We start from the raw sequence: 16,413 nt of genomic DNA, 5'->3' as shown, positions 1-16,413 counted from the left end.
TATCAAGTCCCCAATATATGATCAATCTTATTGTAACAGCCTTGACAAAGTCCAGTGGGCGAAACACATGTTGCCTGTTTTTGCAATTATACTATGTTTTCTCCCATTGCATTGCCCGTTTATGCAATGAAACTATGATGAGAACCACAGGCTGATTTTGTAATGATAATATATTATGAACTACAACACTGGCTTCTTCATTGTGGACAATCTAACATTTTAATATCATGTTAATGTCAATGGAACTACACCGCAAATTAGAAATAGCTAGTGTTAAAAGGAAACTAAGCACTATACCCTGGTTAAGACTTACATTGAGAAGCATGCCAGAAAACGTATGTGAGTGCCCCATCAGACTCTCCACCCACCCACTCATCTAATGCCTACACGCAATCAGTGCATCTCAGATGCAGGATGGATAGAGTCCTTGTGCTCTAAATCAAAGTGGGAACTATCATTTGTGTAACATTGAATTGCCCCATTGGATGACAAATTGTGTGCCCTCATATCATAAGACTGCCTGAGAGGTTGAGACAGTTGGCATGGCAATATAAATCCAAGAAACTCATGGCCATTATTAGTAAATAAATTTTTACTTAAGGATAATAACGTGTGTAGGCGACTAACATCTGGTGAAGGTGCTCCTAGGGCTTTTTAATATGCATTTTAACATGTTGTAAATTATGGAGTTACATTTTAGCTCTTATTCTTTGCTTTGTAAATCATTTGTTTATGAAATTATCCATTTCATTTTCATAGATTTGTAGTGCAAAGTTAAATGATTTCAATGTGCCTTTTCTTTCCCTATGCATATGTGGTATATCGTCTGTAGACTTACAAAGTGAATCCTAATTGCTTTGTTGCCGCCCCAATCTCAGCTGCCTACAGTTAATTTGAACAGTCTTCAAACACACAAAAGGTGATGGGAGGAATGCTTTCATTTTGCCTAATCACTGGGAATCAATAGGGTAGCATTCCATCCCATTTTTCCTCTGCCCACAATGTGACCTCAGTTTGGACTCAGCCATATGCAGATCAGTATTGCCCTGCTTCATTAGAAACAGCCCTGACTGAACTGCCAAACCAGGAGCACTCCTTAATTGGAACACAAGGAACCGAAGACCGATTTTTGCTGATTGGGGCTCTTCAGTTAGGTGCGGCTTGGTTCCAGCTGCAGAGCAAGCACAGCACACACGTTTAGGCATACCCTTGGCCACTTAAGGCAGTTCATCAAACATACAAAAGGTGACGTGAACTGGTGTCAGGAATCTCTGCATAACTCTGTGATGAATATAATGTTAGATTAAGAGTACACCTACCCAATTCACAACCAAAGAAAATAATGTAGTAATTAACTACCAATAAAAGGCATAATCGAGAAACGCAAACTGTTTAAATCGTAAATTTTGAAGTGAAATTTCAGTTGGGCAGACCGTTTTAATTATGTTTGTTTAAAACAAGCATGAAGTCTGATTCAAGTGGTCAACAAACACCCAAAAATTAAAAGATTTGTAGTGAAGTGCTCCCAGATCCAGTAAGAACATTCTTGGCTGATTGGTGAAACCTGATCTATCAACACTGAGGTGAAAGGCCCTCCATCCCTGTTCTTGCTCCAAATCTTCGAGGTGTTGCTTCCAGTGGCAGCTGCCCCTCAATGAGGTGGCGGGGTGGGGGTGCGAGGGGGAATAGGGGTGGGAGGTGGGGGGTAGGGTAAAAAAAAAAAAGGTTACCTGTAGGGGAGATGCGTTTGTCTCCCCTCCGTCCTCGTCCGCTTCCTGTTCCCAGGCTCCCAACCATTCACAATGCTACTGTCACCAGCAACATTAGCGTCCTGAATGGCCTGAGCGGCCTGCTTTGATGCTCAGACTGGGAGTGGGAGCCTGGGCATATTCTACACTTGGCTGTGCAATACAGCCGGGTAGAGAACATGCAAAGTGCACATACCCCTCCTCTGGCCCCCTCCTTCCAGCCCAGCCCCGCCCTGCCCCTTCTCCCAGCAAAAATAAAATGATAATAACGTAGCTTTATTATCATTTTCTTTTTCCTTTCCCCACAATCCAGTGGGACACCGATCCTCCGGCTTAGCAGAGGTGCCGCCCCTGGTTGTTCCCCTCTTAAATTAAATTATTCTAAAGTAATTAGGATAAAACTCAAAGATACAGATTTAGGGAATATTTAAAGGACACAGAAACTTTCACTCTTGGATATCATTAATATCTAAAAGTAATTTCTTCCTAATATTTTAATGCAACTTTGCAGCTGTTCTATTTAAATCTTACATATTTATACCACAGAATAACTGAGGGACCTGTGCAGTGTATCAGGTGGACTGTTTATCAGTGCATATTTGTTGATTTTATTTTGCAGAGAAATTCGAAATACAAGAAGTTTGATGTACATCGATCCAGATGCTTTTAAGAATCTCCCCATGTTGAAGTACCTGTAAGTAAAAGTGCTGTGTGTTCATCATGCCAGTGTCCCGGTTTAATCTTTGGTGGGTGAGATACGGTATGGTAGACATGCTGTTGGCAGTGGTGTAGCATGGTCAGTAAGATTGGTGAGGGATGGTGTGAACTTCAGATTTCCCAACAATCATGCTGGCATATAATGTTAAAATACATTTTTACAACAAGGAGGGCTTAAGGGGCTGTGGCGCAGGAGAGAATGCAGATTGGTAGGGGTACTAACTGAGAGAAAACACAACATATTGTAAAATAACCAACTATTTTGAAGACTTTCGAAACAGAGAGGGAGACTGTGTGTCTTTTTGTCTGTGTATGTGAAAGAATTCCTGATGAAATCTGACAGACACCTCACCATACCCGATCGAAAGCTCCTGTACCCCACTATTTATCAGAAAATACATTTATTAGGATGTGTAACACCCAAAACACCCCACCTGAAGCTACACCCCTGGCTGTTGGCTGCAGAAACAGGAAATTTCTCCATCTTAGGCGATGCTTTGTAAGTTGCTTTCTCTCCCTCTGCCCCATGTCCAGTACTTTCAAAAAATTAGAAACAGTTAGAAACCTTCAGTATCATGCACTCTATACATACACAGACAACGTGATAATATCTAATAAGGAAGAAGGGGGAAATTTTAAAATATCAGCCATGTTGTGTTGGTTAATAGGCCAGGTGATAAACCACATGTCATTCAAGTAGACATAAATCATATTTACCAAAAAGGTATGGCATGACCTAAGAGGGGAACTTTTCTAGCTATCCCAGTGATTCAGTTGACTGATTGAATTGAACAGCTCTGCCACTTCACTCTGGTAGCAAAAAGAAAAGTTTAACACAGCACAAACTCCTTGAGAAAATATGTACACATCAGCTGCTGAAGCGAATTGAAACAATGTATTAAAAAGAGCAGAACACTCCTTCAAAGTGGGGTCCCTTGAATTGCGAATGCAGGTCAGGACAAATGAAGGAGGAATTGATTACATAATAAAAATGTTTTGGAGAAAGTGTTCACATGCATAAGTGGTGTCTTTCTGTCTGAATCACTGAATAACAAAGAGTGAAGAAATTAAATGAAAAACATGCTCAAATTTCACCTCTTTGTTCAAGCACCTAGGCAAAAGCTAGATTGATAATCTATTGAAAGTTTTGGTAAAAGCCTTTTTTTCCAAATCAAAACATCGAAACAGCAGCAAGGTCAAACTTCAACCCTATTGCACAGCAAGATTGGTTGCAAGCAGCACTGCCCTGGGAATTATGACTATGTTCTCCACCAGCGGTTTCATGGCAGTAGCACCGCCATGAAAAGGCTGACATAGAACAGGTGCAGGGGGCTACAGGGAGGCCCCTGCATATTCCATGCACTCCGCATGGACAATGCAAGGGCCCCCCTGGCCAGCACCCTCGCAATGTGAACACTGCCACACCACCGAACCATTGCCACAAGCAGAGTGAAATTACACTACATTACATGTTTTGAGGAAGAGTCCAAAAGATTTCACAATGCTACAGGGACACGAAGATAATTGAAAGGTGTGTTGTATACTTGAAATGAACTGCATCAGATAGATCAAACTGATTTTTTAAAAAAGTCACTCAGTTTTAGTGAGAAGCTCATTTTTTCTTGTTTTTGGATTGTATGCATTCTTTTTAGAATATTGTTTTTCTCTAAGAAACATTGTTACAGTTTTTGTTGCTGGTTTTATTTAAAGAGAAATAAGACATGTTAACCTAAATCATTGCTTGGTATGTCTCTCAAAATGACGCATGACGATGTGATCAGCCATAACTGGTTTAATTAAAAACAGGAAAACTCTACTTTATGCGATGGCTTTTGATGTGATTTATACAATTGGATGTTTCACTTCTTGTGTTGTTTTCATTTAGACATTTTAACAGAATTATGCGAAAGTTGCTGTATATTTCATAGCCTAAAGTGTGTTTCTTTTATTTTGGGTAGGTGACTAAATAAATGTTCGTCATGGCCCACTCGTTATTGAATCAAGAGAGCGCGGGCACTGTACGTTGCAGAAACAGCATGCTGGGAACCGCATGAAAGCGTAGTCAGTCATAGCAAGTGAATCTACAGGAGATTCCCCTGTTTTTCACTTCCTGTCTAGTTTCTTTGTCAGATGAATGAGGAGTTGTCTTTTATTTGGCCAGAATTAGCCCCGATTGACTAGATAGGTCACACAAAGGGTTATATAGAGTTGTGGTTAAAATTATAGTAATTGAAGAAGTTATTTGACATATACCGACCACATATTTGTTGTAGGTAACTTGGGTGAAAAGTACCTTCTCTAGAAGCAGTGGAACCACCCACGACAATAACGTTCTAGTTTCCTTTGCAACGTGCTGATAAAAGGTATTGCCACTGAACTGGCAGCATCTCTAGTGGAAGAAGAGCTAAGTCTGAGTATCTGTTCTGATTGAAAACAGCACCGTTAATTGTATGCACGTTAGAGAAAATAATGAAAGGGCGTGGTCCGTTAGTAAAGGGAGAATGAGGTCTTACAAGAAGTTGCAGCAAGTTTGAAACATTAGGCATCCCAAGTGCTTGACGTATGGACAACCTCCCTCAAGCCACTGAACATCTGACCTCCAAGAGAGTTTCCCTTAAACAGGGTTAGTAGGCATACGTCGATCAACTGGAGAATAAGTAAAGACAAAGGGTATCTCAAAAAATAGAAATCTTTATTTCAAGACCTCTCAATCATTAATAATGAAATTCAGATGGTAGTGAATACTACGTAAGGGAATTGCTGTTAGAAGCAAGATTTACACTGTGAGTGTAGATACGCCTTGAACCAGGCAGGCTTACCTCACAGAGCCCTCACAAATAGTATCTATATTCCCCCTGGCTTGAGAGCAAGTGCTGATAATGGCCTCCCTCTCTGCAACGAATGAGGCGCAGACAAAAAGGAGAGAGTCTGTCACACCTATTGGTGCGAGATGTAGCCCTTAGCAGTTCTCCAACATCCCTCAGTAGCCAGTGGTGTATGGGTGTGGTAATAGTGTGGTTACTCGAGGGGGGTGACAACTAGGGGTGGGCAGAACTCTTGGAGTTTCACTCTGCAGAATTCCTCGGAGTGACATAAACACTCTGCGAGATTCCAACGAGTTCTACCAATGGGTGGAAAATATGCATGTTGCAGCAATTTAGTGCAAGTAGTGCATGCATCGCTGAAAAGTCAGCGTGGACCACACCATGGGGTGTGCAAGAGTGCACAGCCATTTGAGTTGTTTTGCTGCCACTCGAATAGAAAATCTACTTAGGCAAGAGTATTGCGGAGTCACCAAATCCCGCCAGTTCTACAAGCGGAATTAATCATTCTGAACCCCTGGTTGAAAAATTTCAATATAGGGTTAGAATTTCACCACAGGGACATGAACTCAGAAGTGTGAAGCCAAGGTAGCTTTAAGGTAGGAACATGGTGCCTTTTGGTCACTAATTTCTCAGCCACTCTCAGGCACAGCGCTTAATGCTAAAACATCTGGCGTGTGATTTAACTTTCTCCCATTCGTGCAGCATTCCACACATGTAAAGCCCACGCACTCAAAGTGGCCAGAGTACAGAGGATGAAAAACACCTTCTTACTGATTCAAAGGCCACAACTGCACAAAAATTGTAGCCTCACAATATTTGATCTGCTCTGACAACTGACCAGAAAGCCACAAATGTGTGGGAGTCTAGCAGGACTTGGGTGAAAGAGGTCGGCGAATTGTGTGCTCTTGGTTGAGATCTTTCTGTGATCTGCAGGTTTGAACTTCTAGAAGGTCAACTCAGCTTTTTATCATTCAGAGGTCGATAAAATGAGTACCAATTCTGATTGGGTAATAATAATTGCGTAGAGAAAGGTTCAATGTACAGAACTTTGTTTAATGTGTTAAATACTTATTGTGATTACGATTTTATTATTATTATGATTATTAGCATAATCATTATGTCACTACTAATTCTGTGTCTACTATTACTACTGATACTGCTAATACTACTATTAGTAGTAGTAATAATAATAATAATAATAACAACAACAACAACAATAATATATCCGAGTTGGGATGGATTTTTGACTACACAAGGTGGCACATTAGGGCTAGCTCGATACTCATTTGTTTAAAGTGCCTACAGCAATGCAGTGCTTAGAATTAAAAAAATATACCTCACATCCTCCTAGTAGATTATCTGCCACTAAGGCCCCTGTGGGTGGGTATTACCGCAATCTGACCAGAAGTCTTCTACTACTCAATCTCATGTCATACAATAGATGTAAATTGTGTTTATAATTTACATTTACTCTCTCTCTATCTCTCCCTCTCTTTACATGACTACTGTCGTGATACAGCGGGATTTTCAACACTGGACTTGCCTTGTTTCCTGATCTCACTCACGTGTTTTCTGCTGATATGAATTTAATACTGTAAGTACTTCCAGCTGTGTTGTATGATGTAACCCGACACCCAAGTTCTGCTTCTGGACCATATATAGTTACCTTTGCAAGTAACGAAGGATCTCATTCCTCAGTGTTACTGACACCAGATGATAATGGTCAATGCAGGTCAGATTTAACAATTTTGTATTTGTGCCTTCCCTCCGTTTCGCTGATGTTCAATAGTGCTGACCCACTATCCCAGAAAAGGTCTGATCATCCATTCTGCAGGAAATGATTTGCAGTTCTTCAAAAAACTACTCTAAGGTTCAGTAAGTGAAAATGTACAACTGTAAAAAGAGAAATAACTAGAAAAATTAGTGAAGATAAAATGAAAAAGTGTAATATTAAAAATAACAAATTGGAGAACAAATTATTAAAAGGGGTGGTCAATTGTCAGAGTGTGAAGCAGTAAAATCCTGCCTCTTTTTTTAGTTTCGTTGCGGAGTGATCATAGGAAAAACAAATCTAAATCCACTTTGGCGGCAGACAAGAAAAAAGGGAAGATCCCACACCTTAACATTCACAGAACGCTTGAGTTTTGGGTGACCAGCACTTCCCACTTTAAAACCCTCTAAGAAGATGCACGCTGCCGGCGCTTCATGTCAGCAGGTGCTTGCAGGTGGGTTCCAGCAGCACTCATTTTTGGAGACCAGGACTTACTTTTCATTATCAGACTTTGACCAAGTACATGAGAAAGAAAGGAAGAAAATGGATTAAGAAGAGAATGGTGGAAAAGTGATGAGAAAGGCGAGAAAGCAGAGAAGAAAAAGAACCTGCAAGAGTGAAATAAATGGGAAGAGAGTGTTTGGTTGTGGTGAGAGAGGTATGAAGTGGAATCAACTCTAGGCAGCCCTAACATCCCCCAAACCTGACATTTGCTTGTGCTGGCTGCATGCTACTGAGTAAAACTCTGAGCACCAACACTTATGTTACAAAGTAAGCACAGGGGGTTGCACGCTGGCTGTGATCACACTGTCATGGAAAGTTATTGGGGGAAAAGACAGGTCAAACAAACAAAACATATGGATTTATGTGTGTTAAATGCCAATTCCGCATGGGCCTCATTTGCAAGTTCAAAAGCAGAGGAGGTGTTTAGTGTATGTGGCAAATACCTCACTCCGGGGTAATGTATGTACTTCCCCTATTCCACCCAACTTGTAATGTGGGCCTGTGACTGGCTGATTCTCCAGTTGATCTTTCCCTTCTCACCCTTCCGGTTATGTACCAGTCATTGACTGACACAATGGGCAGGCCATAATATTTCAGCAATGTGTGGTTCAATGCGAGATACCATTTGCCTTTTGCCTTTTTCGGCTGTGGTAGAAGGAAGGGATGAACAGAAAAAGCTTCACATTAAGATTCTCTTACACTTACAATAAAATATCCCCCACTTCTATTTTCCAGGTGCTTCAACAAACCGACAGATAGTAGGCATTGGGGTAAGCCAGGCAGGCTTTAGACATCCAAGTTAAAGGTGCAGAAGTGAAAGATGGGAGATAGACAGCCACAAAAAACAGGTGAACAACTGGTGAACTTCTTATAAAGGTGGTGCTCTGCAGAGAAGGAAAATGGTGCTAAGTGAAAGAGTGTGAGGAACTGGAAATTAAACGAAACAGGATCTGTGGTATACAGAAGAATGGAGTTAGGCTTTGGAGAGGTTTAGGCCAACTTTTTAAATTAACATAAAAAGTAATGGAGAATCTACAATTCAAACGTGGAGGTAACACGGGAACCTCCATGAATAGCAAAAAAGAAAACCTCAAACAAAATGTTTTCAAAATTTGATAGTTGTGTTTCATTCTTTCTCAAGAGCTACGTTTTCAGTTCCCATCTTGATTGGGGGCATTGTTACATACAGCCAGTAAAATCTGCCAAACTTTCCACTTTTTTAAGTATCTCCAAGTTGGGATATGTTTATCACAGGTGTGAGGATGTATTAAATGATATCCCTCAGCCATATCCCTACATCAGGATTTCCTGGACAATATCCTCAACTGCAGGAAGCGAACAATCACTTTCCTTTTCCCACTCCCTGCGCACAGTACACTGATTCCTGCTCTGCGACTGATGTGGCTTTGAATCCTGTACCTATAAATTCAACTTAATTAAACATACTATCTAAGATGCTAAGACACCAGCAGCCATTAACACCCACTTCCAAGAAGCAATTGAACTCAACAGGACATTTTTCCAAACAAAATATCAATGGATTCCCAAAAGCCCTACATTAACAACTGAGTCTGCAAAATAGATTTGTACCAGGTCATCTGGAACCTCTACACGAGAAATTGTGCTTGGATAATCGTATGTTTTGCCACTTTCTAAACATCTATTTAAATCTTCTGGTGTTCTGAGAATAATTTCCAGCACTGCAACTTTTCTTGTTTAGGGCTTTTCTCTCTGGCTGATTTCACCAAGAGTTTAAAGTAGACTGTGGTAATTATACCACTCACCTATGAAGGTTTGGTGTAGATTCAAACACCTCATAGCAGCTTAGATTGATGCTGGTGGTGAACATGCCTACACATTTGCTGTGGAGCGCCAGTGACTTTGCAATGCTGGTATTAGGCAAAGAAGTTCTAAAACAAATGCCACCACTTGAACATACTCGGCTCAAAGTCAAGAGTCAATCAATCAATCAATCATATTTATACAGCGCACTACTCACCCGTGAGGGTCTCAAGGCGCTGGGGGGGGGTCACTGCTGATCGAAGAGCCAGGTCTTGAGCTGCCTCCGGAAGGTGAGGTGGTCCTGGGTGGTCCTGAGGTGGGTGGGGAGGGAATTCCATATCTTGGCTGCCAGGTAGGAGAAGGATTTTCCACCTGCAGTGGTTCAGCGGATGCGAGGGACGGCGGCGAGAGCGAGGCTGGTGGATCGAAGTTGACGGGTGGGCGTGTAGAAGGTGAGGCGACGGTTGAGGTATTCGGGGCCCTTGTTGTGGAGGGCTTTGTGTGCGTGGGTGAGGAGCCTGAAGGTGATCCTTTTGTTGACGGGTAGCCAGTGTAGGTGTCTCAGGTGGGCGGAGATGTGGCTGTGGCGGGGTACGTCGAGGATGAGGCGTTCAGAGGCGTTTTGTATTCGCTGAAGACGTTTCTGAAGTTTTGCGGTGATTCCTGCGTATAGGGTGTTTCCGTAGTCCAGGTGGCTTGTGACGAGGGCGTGGGTCACAGTTTTTCTGGTGTCTGCGGGGATCCAGCGGAAGATCTTTCGGAACATGCGGAGTGTGAGGAAGCAAGAGGACGAGACGGCATTGACTTGCTTGGTCATGGTGAGGAGGGGGTCCAGGATGAATCCGAGGTTGCGTGCGTGGTCTGAGGGGGTAGGTGCGGTGCCCAGGGCCGTGGGCCACCAGGAGTCGTCCCAGGCGGACGGGGAGTTTCCGAGGATGAGGACTTCTGTCTTGTCTGAGTTCAGCTTCAGGCAGCTGAGTTTCATCCATTCTGCGATGTCTTTCATTCCATCCTGCAGGTTGGTTTTGGCGGTGGCTGGGTCTTTGGTGAGGGAGAGTATCAGCTGGGTGTCGTTGGCGTAGGAGATGATGTTGATGTTTGCGTGCGATGTCGGCGTGGGGGCTCATGTAGACATTGAAGAGAGTAGGGCTGAGCGAGGAGCCTTGAGGGACGCCGCAGATGAGCTCGGCGGGATCAGAGCGGAAAGGCGGGAGGTAGACTCTTTGGGAGCGGTCAGAGAGAAAAAAGGCGATCCAGTCCAGGGCCTGTCCTTGGATAACGGTGGAGCGGAGGCGGGTTATTAGGGTGCGGTGGCAGACGGTGTCGAAGGCAGCCGAGAGGTCGAGGAGGATGAGGGCGGCTGTTTCTCCGTTGTCCAGCAGGGTTCGGATGTCGTCGGTGACTGCGATGAGGGTGGTTTTCGTGCTCTGGTTGGCCCGAAATCCGGATTGGGAGGGGTCGAGCAGGTTGTTGTCTTCGAGGAAGTTAGTCAGTTGTTTGTTGACGGCCTTCTCGATGACTTTGGCCGGGAAGGGGAGGAGCGAGATGGGGCGGAAGTTCTTCAGGTCGCTGGGGTCCGCCGTGGGTTTCTTCAGGAGAGCGTTGACTTCTGCGTGTTTCCAGCTCTCGGGGAAGGTGGCAGATGCAAACGAGCTGTTGATGATGGTCTGGAGATAGGGGGCTATGCTGGCGTCGGCTTTGTTGAAGATGTAATGTGGGCAAGGGTCCGAGGGGGCACCGGAGTGGATGGTGTTCATGGTAGTTTTGGTCTCTTCGGCGCTGATGGGTGTCCAGGTGTTGAGGGTGATGGCTGGGGCTGTGGGTTCTGTGGTGGTCGGCGGGATCTGTGGTCCGAAGCTGTTGTGTAGGTCGGTGATCTTTCGATGAAAGAAGGTAGCGAGAGAGTTGCAGAGTTCTTGTGAGGGCGTGATGGAGTTGGAGCTGGCGTTGGGATTGGAGAGCTCTTTGACGATGTTGAAGAGTTCTTTGCTGTTGTGGGTGTTCTTGTCCAGTCTCTCTTTGAAGGATGCTCTTTTGGTGGCGCGGATCAGCTGGTGGTGTTCGCGGGTGGCGGTTTTGAGGGCTGACATGTTTTCTGCGGTGTGATCTTTGCGCCAGGTTTTCTCGAGGGTACGGCAGGTTTTCTTGGATTCTTTGAGGGCGTCTGTGAACCATTGAGGTTTCCTGGTGTTGGTCTGTCTTGGGAGGCTTCTGAGGGGGGCGAGGTTGTCAGCGCAGTTGGTGATCCACTGTGTGAGGTTGAGGGCTGCGTTGTTGGCGGCGGAGGTGGTGGTAGGTTGGTTGTGGTTGAGAGTGGAGAGTAGCTGTTCTGTGGAGATTGTGTTCCAAGGTCTGCGTGAGATAGGTTGTGTGCGAAGGTGGAGAGTCTTGCGTCTGAAGGTGAAGTGGACACATCTGTGGTCGGTCCAGTGTATTTCGGAGGAGTGGCTGAAGGATACGTGGTTGCTGGTGGAGAAGATGGGGTCGAGCGTGTGTCCAGCGATGTGGGTGGGGGTGTTCACCAGTTGCTTGAGGCCGAGGTTGGCGAGGTTGTCGAGCAGGGTGGTGGTGTTGGTGTCGTTGTTCTGCTCCAGGTGGAAGTTCAGGTCTCCGAGGAGGATGTAGTCTGGCGAGGCTAGGGCGTGCGGGGAGATGAAGTCTGTGATGGATTCGCTGAAAAGGGCGCGTGGTCCAGGGGGCCTGTAGACGAGAGTTCCTCTGAGGGTGGTCCTGGGGTCGGTGTGGATCTGGAAGTGCATGTGTTCGGCGGCGAGGGGAGTGTCTTCGGTGGAGGTAGTGACGTTGATGGAGCTCTTGTATATGATGGCGATTCCTCCTCCGACTTGGTTGGTGCGGTCTTTCCTGGCGATCTTGTAGCCATCGGGGATGGCTATCGCGATGTCAGGGGCCGATGAGGCGTTCATCCAGGTCTCAGTGATGAAGGCGACGTCCGGTGTGGAGGAGTCCAGGAGGTCCCATAGTTCAATGGCGTGTTTGTGGACGGAGCGTGCGTTGATGAGGATGCACTTGAGGTGGTTGTTGTTGGCGCGTGGGCTGGTGGACGGGGTGCAGTCGCGGTGGAAGGTATACTTGCAGGTTTGACATGCGAAGGGTCCATGAGTGCATTTCGGGCTGGCTTGGTAGCAGGTTGTGGTACGTCCCGGGTTGAGTGCGTGGAGGGAGGCGGCGTCGTAGCAGTGCTGCAGGTTTTGGGAGCGCTGGGGGCCAGGGGTTCTGGTGCTGGGCGTGGTCCAGGCATGGATGTGCGCAGACGGGTTTGCCTTTGGCGCGCCAGCGGCGCGGCCGCCATAAGAGGGAGGCGGGGGGAGGGGTCAGCTGGGGGCGGGAGGCGGGAGGGAGGGCGATGAATGGGAGCGGGGGCGGGGCCGCACAGGTGGCAGCGGCGGGAAAGCAGAGGGCGGGGCGGGAGGCCAAAAAAGAAGAGTAGTAGGAGAAAAAGGGGAAATTCACGGGAGATAGAAGAAAAAACGGGCAGCTAGGACAAAGAGAGAGAATAGAGGAAAAACGAGGGAGTTTGGACACAGAGAGCAGAGCAGAAGAAAAACTGAGGACTTTGGACACAGAGCGCAGAGCAGAGCAGAAGAAAAACGAAGGAGTTTGGACACAGAGAGCAGAGCAGAAGAAAAACGAAGGAGTTTGGACACATAGAGCAGAGCAGAAGAAAAACGAAGGAGTTTGGACACAGAGAGCAGAGCAGAGCAGAAGAAAAACGAAGGAGTTTGGACACAGAGAGCAGAGCAGAGCAGAAGAAAAACGAAGGAGTTTGGACACAGAGAGAGAGCACAGAAGACAGACGAGAAATGAGGGGTTGGACAGGGGGAGTGCAATGGAGCACTTCTGCTGGAGGTGGCAGGGGCCTGAGCAGGTGGAGCTGCAGCGGCGGGGGGAGCGACCTACCCTAGGGTCAATCTTCACCTCCCTTTCGCCTTAGGATCTTCATCCATTTTGAATTTTCCTTCGTTTTACATCTGAGCATACATAATCCAATAACCAAAACTCATGTTCTGAAATGGAATCACATAGAAATATATTTGTAATTGAACAACTTCTATATTCATTGGGGCAAGTCCAGAGAGTAAGGGCTGCATTTATAGGCCCCTACCGCCACAGGAGCGTCACTTCTAGTGATGCTCTTGTTGCTCTAAGCACAGCACTGTATTTACAAGGTGGCGTTAAGCCACATTTTGTGGTTTAACGCCACCTTGTAAATACAGCCCCTCTCCGCACACCACTGTGCGTGGAAGGGGCATGCAATGGGTGTTGCTGTGGACGTGCCACAGGAACACCCATTGCATTTTGATGCTGCCTCAGATTTATGAAATCTCGTAAACCTGAGGCAGCGCCAAAATTCAACGCCACCCCAAGGGGTGGCGTTAGCAGGGCGCAACGTGGAGGAATACTGATAGTCCTCCTTGTTTTTTGCTTTTTCTATGCGTGCTGCATTTTGCTGCACGCACAGGATGAGCAAAATGCCAGAAATGATTGTTTATGTGTGGGAAGGTGTCCCTTCCTGCACATAAACAATCATTTGAAAATAACGCTTTGGCACTTGTGTGTGCTGCTTTGTGCAGCACACACAGAAGTGCCAAATCGCAAATAGTGATTGTTTATGTGCAGGAGGGGACACCTTCCCGCACATAAACAAGCACACCCCTCAACGCCGACATCCTTGCACGATGGTTCAAGGATGCCTGCATTGGCGCTGGCAGCTAAATTTAGCGCCAGCGCAGGGGGAAACGCAGGGTACGCCGTAGTCACTTCAATACAGCGCATCCCTATGCCTCTAAAGTGACGCAAGGCGGCGCTGCTAATTTTGGCGCAGCACCACGCTGCTCTACTTTTCCTTAAATCTGGCCCTAAGTTTAGACTAGGAAGGACGCAATTGTGAGACAACGCTTATGCATGCTTTTACATCTCGAGCTTTGGAAATAAAAATATTAAATTTCAAGGGCTTTTAAAATATTTAGGACAACAAACTACATATTTTTTGCCGATTTTATCTTCAGCAAAATCAGTATGAAATTCATGGAGATGTTTCTGCACAGCTTTGCTTGAAAACACAACTTGCATGTTTTGCCATAGCCTTTAATCAAAAGGGTTTTTGAACTGGAGTTTTGATACATGTGCAATTTTGCACAAGAAACATATTTCTGCACTTACATGAAGTGCATATTTATGAATTTGCCCAATACTATAGTTGGATCTAAAATTTTGCTGACGGCTGGTTCATTTCGATTAACGCACAGGTGTAAACATATAATCAATTTAGCGACAATACACTTGTGAAAGTTATCTTTTTCTAAGACCTTGAGTAAGTTTTACGGTAGCCATGCAACAAAGAGGAATGTAGGGCCTTTGAGTTTGGAGCGCTTTATCCCAACAATTTATAACTGTAGTGTAGGACAAATTTAGTGCTGGTCGCTGGCCTAGGGGTCATCTCTGTACATTGATGGGAACTACATTCAATGTATAAAAAGTTTGGTTAATGGTCGCTATCGGTTTTGATAGCGGGGCTGGGGGGGCATTATTATTTTTTCTGTTCCTCACTGCCAGTTCGGGCTGTGGAGAAGTTTTCTGTCGATGGAGCCAATAGGAGCTCTGTCAAGGAAGAAGTTAAGGATCGCTTGTCTCTAAATGAGGCTGGGCCCTTGGTCTGTTGAAAAATATTGAACGACTCTTTGGGAACACTAGCTAGGAATTTTGCTGTGATCAGAAACATTTGAAAATTATGTATGTACGTTTTTCAGCATAAGCAACTGTATTGGATTCCCATCTATTCAGATACATTTCTATAATCTGTATATAATGGAGTTGCTGCAGTTTAGGTGTAGCCTATCGGTCCCGTCCCAGAGCTGAGAATGATCGAAATTTCAAGCCTGGATGGAATTTCATTCGGATGTGCTGCCATCTAATGAGTAACTGCGGTACAGCAGCCGCTCAGCTAGACAGCACACTGACAAGGCAAAATAATCAGGCACCACCATTTCAATTTAGGGCACCTCACTAAAACGAACCTGATTTCATGTCTGACAAGATCATTCCCTCAGCTCTGACTTGATCCTCAACCACCAGATATTGCATGTGATCTGTTAATTATACAGTACTAGAAGGTCTAGTCCCAAAACAGCATGACATATTAGATTAGACAAGTTAATAATAATAATCAGTGCAGGAAATGGAAAAAAAATGCCTCGAGAACTGACAAGTTGTGTTTCGTTGTACGGCAGAAAGGCGGCGGAGTCATGAAGAACAGAGCCATCAAGAGCTGTTAAATTGAAGTCCGTTTATGGATTATTTTTTGTACGGACTCTAACCCCAAATAAATTGGCAAAACTAAGAAGTGTTAGTAAAGCTCACTATAGAATTAAACGGAAATGTATAGAAAAGTTATTCATACTTCAATAGTTAGAAAAAGACTGCTTTTAAATATCGTTAAGATAGTTAAGTCTCACGCTGCATATATTTGGCCAGATAATTAATTTGGTTAATGCAACCTGTGCAGAGATCTGTTTTAGTCTTCAGTGATAGGTTCGGTTCATTAAACGGCTTGGAGGGTTGATGCGGCTCTCTGCAACGTGTAAGCCACAGCTTCATATTTTGTATTAGGCAGCTCAGTGGGTTAAAGCTTCTCCTGCAGAGATTCTACTTTAACATGCAGATCTCCAGTTACACATAATAGGTACCATAGCAACCTGAGTTGCGCACCTACTTTAAAGATCGGTGTGTAACTGACAAAACATACTGTTTGAACCTTTTCTGATTTTCATACAATCTGTCATTATTTAAGGTTGATTAAATAGATTCAGTTGGGTAGTGAAAATAGTTGTTATGAATTGATTTTTTTAGACAAATATTTCCCTTGTATTGTGCGTAATTATAGGCACAGACATACATGACATTCACACAAAGCATACATTTTTACATAGAAACAGATTTAGAGTCAAAAACAATTTTTAATCTCACTTTATCTCTTGGAAACGTACAAAGTGACGCGAATGTACCTTTGCTTCTTGCTAAATCTGGAGGCAATGGTTCCGCTGTGATT

The 16,413-nt window shown here is 44.6% G+C and overlaps 1 protein-coding gene across 2 annotated transcripts in view; it reads left to right on the top strand.

Annotated features, from left to right (window-relative positions):
- The window catches only part of TSHR (thyroid stimulating hormone receptor), a 658,981-nt gene that overhangs the window by 389,959 nt on the left and 252,609 nt on the right, over nucleotides 1-16,413 (top strand). For both annotated transcript variants that reach the window (XM_069208364.1, XM_069208363.1), the window contains 2 exons: nucleotides 2,368-2,442; nucleotides 6,810-6,884. In XM_069208364.1, the coding sequence (XP_069064465.1) occupies nucleotides 2,368-2,442; nucleotides 6,810-6,884 (150 nt within the window). The remainder of the gene's footprint in view (nucleotides 1-2,367; nucleotides 2,443-6,809; nucleotides 6,885-16,413) is intronic.

Source organism: Pleurodeles waltl, chromosome 9, assembly GCF_031143425.1.
Source record: "Pleurodeles waltl isolate 20211129_DDA chromosome 9, aPleWal1.hap1.20221129, whole genome shotgun sequence".
NCBI classification, from domain to species: domain Eukaryota; kingdom Metazoa; phylum Chordata; class Amphibia; order Caudata; family Salamandridae; genus Pleurodeles; species Pleurodeles waltl.
Note: the sequence above shows the minus strand (reverse complement) of the source record. Positions and strands in the feature narration are given on the sequence as shown.